Consider the following 5,057-nt stretch of genomic DNA (forward strand, 5'->3'; position numbering starts at 1 on the left):
TCAAGCGATTCTCCTGCTGCAGCCTCCTGAGTAGCTGGGATTACAGGCACCACCCACCCCCCCGCCGCCCATTTTTATATTTTTAGTAGAGATAGGGTTTCATCATGTTGGCCAGGCTGGTCTTGAACTCCTGACCTCAAGTGATCTGCCCACCTCGGCCTTCCAAAGTGCTGACATTACAGGCGTGAGCCACTGCACCCAGACTAATTTTTTATGTCTTATTATTTATTTATTTGAGACAGAATCTCAAATAAATGTGTCGCCCAGGCTGGAGTGCAGTGGTGCAGTACAAATCTCTGTATTTTGTGACAGGATCTTAAAGCATCCTGATTGGTCTGTGTGGGTTGGAGGTAGAGACATGTAATTCATAGCCCCTCAGGGAGAGGAGGGCAAGGATGGTTTCTCAGGTATAGGATGTTTATTTATTTTTTATTTTTTCTTGAGACGGAGTTTCGCTCTTGTTGCCCAGGCTGGAGTTCAATGGCATGATCATGGCTCACCGCAACCTCCACCTCCTGGGTTCAAGCAATTCTCCTGTCTCAGTCTCCCGAGTAGCTGGGACTACAGGCATGCGCCACCACGCCCGGCTAATTTTGTATTTTTAGTAGAGATGGGGTTTCACCATGTTGGTCAGGCTGGTCTCGAACTCCCAACCTCAGGTGATCCGCCTGCCTCGGCCTCCCAGAGTGCTGGGATTACAGGCGTGAGCCACTGCGTGTGGCCAGGTAAGATGTTTATAAGGTGGTTATTTGAATGGCGTTGGGAATCACAGTGGGACATAACAGCTTTAACCCATGACTCAGAGTCTCAGGGAATACACGGTGTTGAAATGCCTTTCTTGCCTCCCAGGTCTCAAGTTTGACATGAAATACATGAATTTCCGCGTGAAGGCCTGTAACAAGGCAGTTGCAGGAGAGTTCTCTGAGCCGGTGACTTTGGAGACACCAGGTGACTGGCTTCTACCCTTGCCCTACCCCTGACTCCATGACCCCTTCCTCCCATGGCCCCCAGAGACCATGAGAATCCCCAAAGCAGGGCGACTTTGTTGCCCTGGCTGCCAGGAAGCTCAAAGCTCCGTCCACAGAGGCTTCCTTAGCCTGAGTGTCTGCTATAACCCTGTTTTTGTCCTTTGCTTCTGAGGTTTACCCCAGTATATCTCGATGGTTTTTATATACAGCCACACACACCCTCTCTTTGCCCAAAAATAGATAAGTCTTCTGTAGAGCTGGGGATGAGATTTGAGTAGTGAAGACCGATTCCAGAGCCTTTCGCAGTGACACCTTCGCATGCCCTGCTAGGAAGTCCCTCTGAAATCTAGCCTAACTCCCTCGTGCTGTAGCCCAGCCCCTTTCTTGGGATTAGTCCTCCGTGGAAGCACAGGGTAGTGCAATTGGCTTGAAAATGCCACTAGAGGTCCGGCGCAGTGGCTCACGCCTGTGATCCCAGCACTTTGGGAGGCTGAGGTGAGTGGATCACAAGGTCAGGAGTTCGGAACCAGCCTGGCCAATATGGTGAAACCCTGTTTCTGGCCAGGCGCGGTGGCTCAAGCCTGTAATCCCAGCACTTTGGGAGGCCCAGACGGGCGGATCACGAGGTCAGGAGATCGAGACCATCCTGGCTAACACGGTGAAACCCCGTCTCTACTAAAAAATACAAAAAAAAATAGCCGGGCGAGGTAGCGGGTGCCTGTAATCCAAGCCACTTGGGAGGCTGAGGCAGGAGACCTGCTTGAACCCAGGAGGCGGGGGTTGCAGTGAGCCAAGATTGTGCCACTGCACTCCAGCCTGGGCGACAGAGCGAGACTCTGTCTCCAAAAAAAAAAAAAACAAAATGCTTCCAGACCTGGGAGGGAGGCCTTTAGGCCACAACCTTTGGCCTTCGCGCCTCTGGCTCCATGTTCTGTCCCCTCTGCCCTTTGCCATATCGTCTCTCCTGTTGTCTTTCTGCTGGTCCGTCTCTATATCTGTTTCTCTGTGAGCCTTTGTCGGTCTGTCTGTCTCCGTCTTGGACCCTTATCTCCTCGGCTCTCTGATTCTCTGTCCGTGTCTTGGTCTGTCTTGGTCACTGTCTGTCTCTCTGTCTCTCTCTGTGTCTCTCCGGGTTTCCCCATCTCTGTGACTCCCACGTCTGCCCGGCCCCAGCGTTCATGTTCCGCCTGGATGCGTCCACATCCCACCAGAACCTGCGGGTGGATGATCTCTCCGTGGAGTGGGACGCTATGGGCGGGAAGGTGCAGGATATCAAGGCTCGCGAGAAAGATGGCAAGGGGCGGACGGCATCGCCCATCAATTCCCCGGCCAGGTAGCCTGCCCCCTCCCCTCCCTAAGTCTCTGGTGGAGAAGATCAATCTGGACATGGACACAGAGCCCAGTGTGGCCACAGCTGGGGTAGAGAGGGGACCCGGGGCTGGGGGAACCCAGAGAGGGAATGAGGGGAGAGGAGATTTTGAGTGGGGTTTTGATGGGTAAATAGGAGTTTCCCAGATGACAGAGGGCACAGGCATATTCTGACATAAACATGAGATGCTCGATGTATAGAAAGAGCCAGATACTGCCAGAGATTGACCCAGCATCCACAGTGGCTGGGGTGGACTGGGAGAGACGAGTGTTGAACTGAGTCTCCTGAGCCCGCCCACTCCCTGCCCGCCACAGAGGTGCTCCATCGCCCAAGAGGATGCCGTCGGGTCGTGGGGGACGGGACCGCTTCACTGCTGAGTCCTACACGGTGCTGGGTAAGGAAGGGGAGAAGAAAAGGGGAGACAGGAGTTTGGGGCAGGGGCCTAATGGTGGGGGCTGAGGGGAGAAGCTTTGCCTTTGGCTGCGGAAACAGGCAGCCATCAGCAAAGCTGCTCCCGGAACAACAGGTTGTTCTGTCACTGGCGAAAAGGAAATATTTGGGGATAAGGGATTGCTGGGGAAAGCCAGAATCTATGGAGTGAAGGGAAGAGACTGTGGACCAGATGGTGCCCGGGCAGGAGCTTCGGGGCAATTGTCTGGACTCCATGGAGTGTCTGGGACTTGGGGAGTAGCTGGGACTTGAGGAGTAGCTGGGATTTGCGGAGTGGCTGGAAAGACTGGTTGCCTATAGAGCAGCTGGGTTGTGGGGAAGCTGAAGCCAGGCAAGAGTTTTGGGGGATTGTCTGAGGGTATGTGAAGGAGCCAGAGAGAGCAGCCTGAAGAAAAGTCAATAGCAGCATAAGAATGATTGGATCCTGTGAAGAAGAAGCTGGAGTTAGTGGAGGAACTAGAGTTTAGGGGAATTGCTACTGTTCAGAATAGAGTTGGAGAAAGAGGCTAAAGTATGAGGAAGTCAGTGTGGTCAGGATTATCTAGGGAGAAGGAAGTTAGGGGGTAGCTGGGGTCATGAGGATAAGCTAGGGCCTGAGGGGAAGTTATGGTTCTGTGGGGATCTAGATTTTCTTGGGAGCACCAGGGATTGGTGAGAGTTTGGTTTAGGGAGAAGCAGAAGATATAGGGAGTTGTCATTGGGGTTGCTGAGATTTGTGAGAGAGAAAAAGAGAGACATAACCCTTGGGAAAGGGCCTGGATAATTTGTGATCTGGGGAGTAGTTGAGATCAGGGAGGAGCAGACCTGGAGAGGACATGTATATAGAGGTTCATTTTGTATCTGGAGAGGAGCTGAGATATGATACAAAGATCAACTGTGATCTGGGAGGGGCAAGAGTATGAGGAGAAGCTGAAGCTCGTGGAATACCTGCATTGGGTGAAGGAGTAGCTGAGATGGCAAGAACCTGGATGTGGGGCCTGGGGAGGATCTCAGCTCTGCAGAGAATCTGGACTGTGTACAGAACTGAAGCCAAGGGGTGTCCCAATTCAGAGGGTTCCTGGAGAGTGTAATGGAGGTTTGAGGAACACCTGGAATCCAGGAGGAGCTGAGGCCTGGAGAGTATCTGGCTTGAGGAATGCCTTCGGAGAACTTCTGGCCTCGGCAGTAGCTGAGACCTGGGAGAACCTGCCTTCCACGCAGAGTTGGGGTCTGGATAGAATCTGGATTCAGAGAGCAGGAGGAGGGAGTCTTGAGTCCTGAGGAGTATCTGAACTCTGTCACAGCCAGGAGCTAGAGGGAGCTTCTAGACTCTGCCAGAACCAAGAAGTAGGGGGAGCATCTGGACCCTGCCAGAGCTGGGAACTGGGGGGAGCATCTGGACTCGAGGAGGACTTGAGGGCTGTGCGAACACTATGAGTCTTCCAGGAACAAGGGTTTGAGGATGATCTAGTTTCTGGGAAGAACTGAGGGGCATTTGGACATGGGGAGGAACTGAAGGAAGTTTCTATGGCCTGGAGGAGTCTGGAAGGAGTAGCTTGGGCTTGTAGAGAATCTGAAAGGAGTAACTGAAGCTTGGGGAGTGTCTGGGCCTGTTAAATTTCTGGAGGAAGTTGATAAAGCTTAGGAGTATCTGGGGGGAATAACCAGGAATCAGTGAATATCTGGAGGGAATAGATGGGACTTGAGGAGCATCTGGAGGGGAATCGCTGGGACCAAGGAGTATCTGGAGGGGAATCGCTGGGACTGAGGAGTATCTGGGGGGAATCGCTGGGACTGAGGAGTATCTGGGGGGAATAGCTGAGACTGAGGAGTATCTGAGGGGAATAGCTGGGACTGAGGAGTACCTGGGGGAAATAGCTGGGACTGAGGAGTATCTGGAAGGGAATCACTGGGACCGAGGAGTATCTGGAGGGGAATCGCTGGGACCGAGGAGTATCTGGGGGGAATAGCTGGGACTGAGGAGTTTCTGGGGAAATAGCTGGGACTGAGGAGTATCTGGGAAAATAGCTGGGACTGAGGAATATCTGGGGGAAATAGCTGGGACTGAGGAGTATCTAGGGGAAATAGCTGGGACTCAGGAGTATCTGGGGGAAATCGCTGGGACTGAGGTGTATCTGGAGGGGAATCACTGGGACTTGAAGAGCATCTGGAGGGGAATTGCTGGGACTGAGGAGTATCTGGGGGGAATAGCTGGGACTGAGGAGTATCTGGGGGGAATAGCTGGGACCCTGAAGAGTATCTGGGGGAAATAGCTGGGACTGAGGAGTATC

General features: G+C 53.0%; 1 protein-coding gene across 1 annotated transcript in view; it reads left to right on the forward strand.

Moving 5' to 3' along the window:
* Positions 1-5,057, forward strand: part of FSD1 (fibronectin type III and SPRY domain containing 1) — a 14,835-nt gene that overhangs the window by 7,245 nt on the left and 2,533 nt on the right. Inside the window, exons 7-9 of the mRNA XM_011943463.1 lie at positions 850-948; positions 2,142-2,301; positions 2,652-2,731. Coding sequence (XP_011798853.1) covers positions 850-948; positions 2,142-2,301; positions 2,652-2,731 — 339 coding nt within the window. The remainder of the gene's footprint in view (positions 1-849; positions 949-2,141; positions 2,302-2,651; positions 2,732-5,057) is intronic.

The sequence above is a fragment of the Colobus angolensis genome, unplaced genomic scaffold (genome assembly GCF_000951035.1).
Source record: "Colobus angolensis palliatus isolate OR3802 unplaced genomic scaffold, Cang.pa_1.0 Scaffold22, whole genome shotgun sequence".
Taxonomy (NCBI): Eukaryota; Metazoa; Chordata; class Mammalia; order Primates; family Cercopithecidae; genus Colobus; species Colobus angolensis.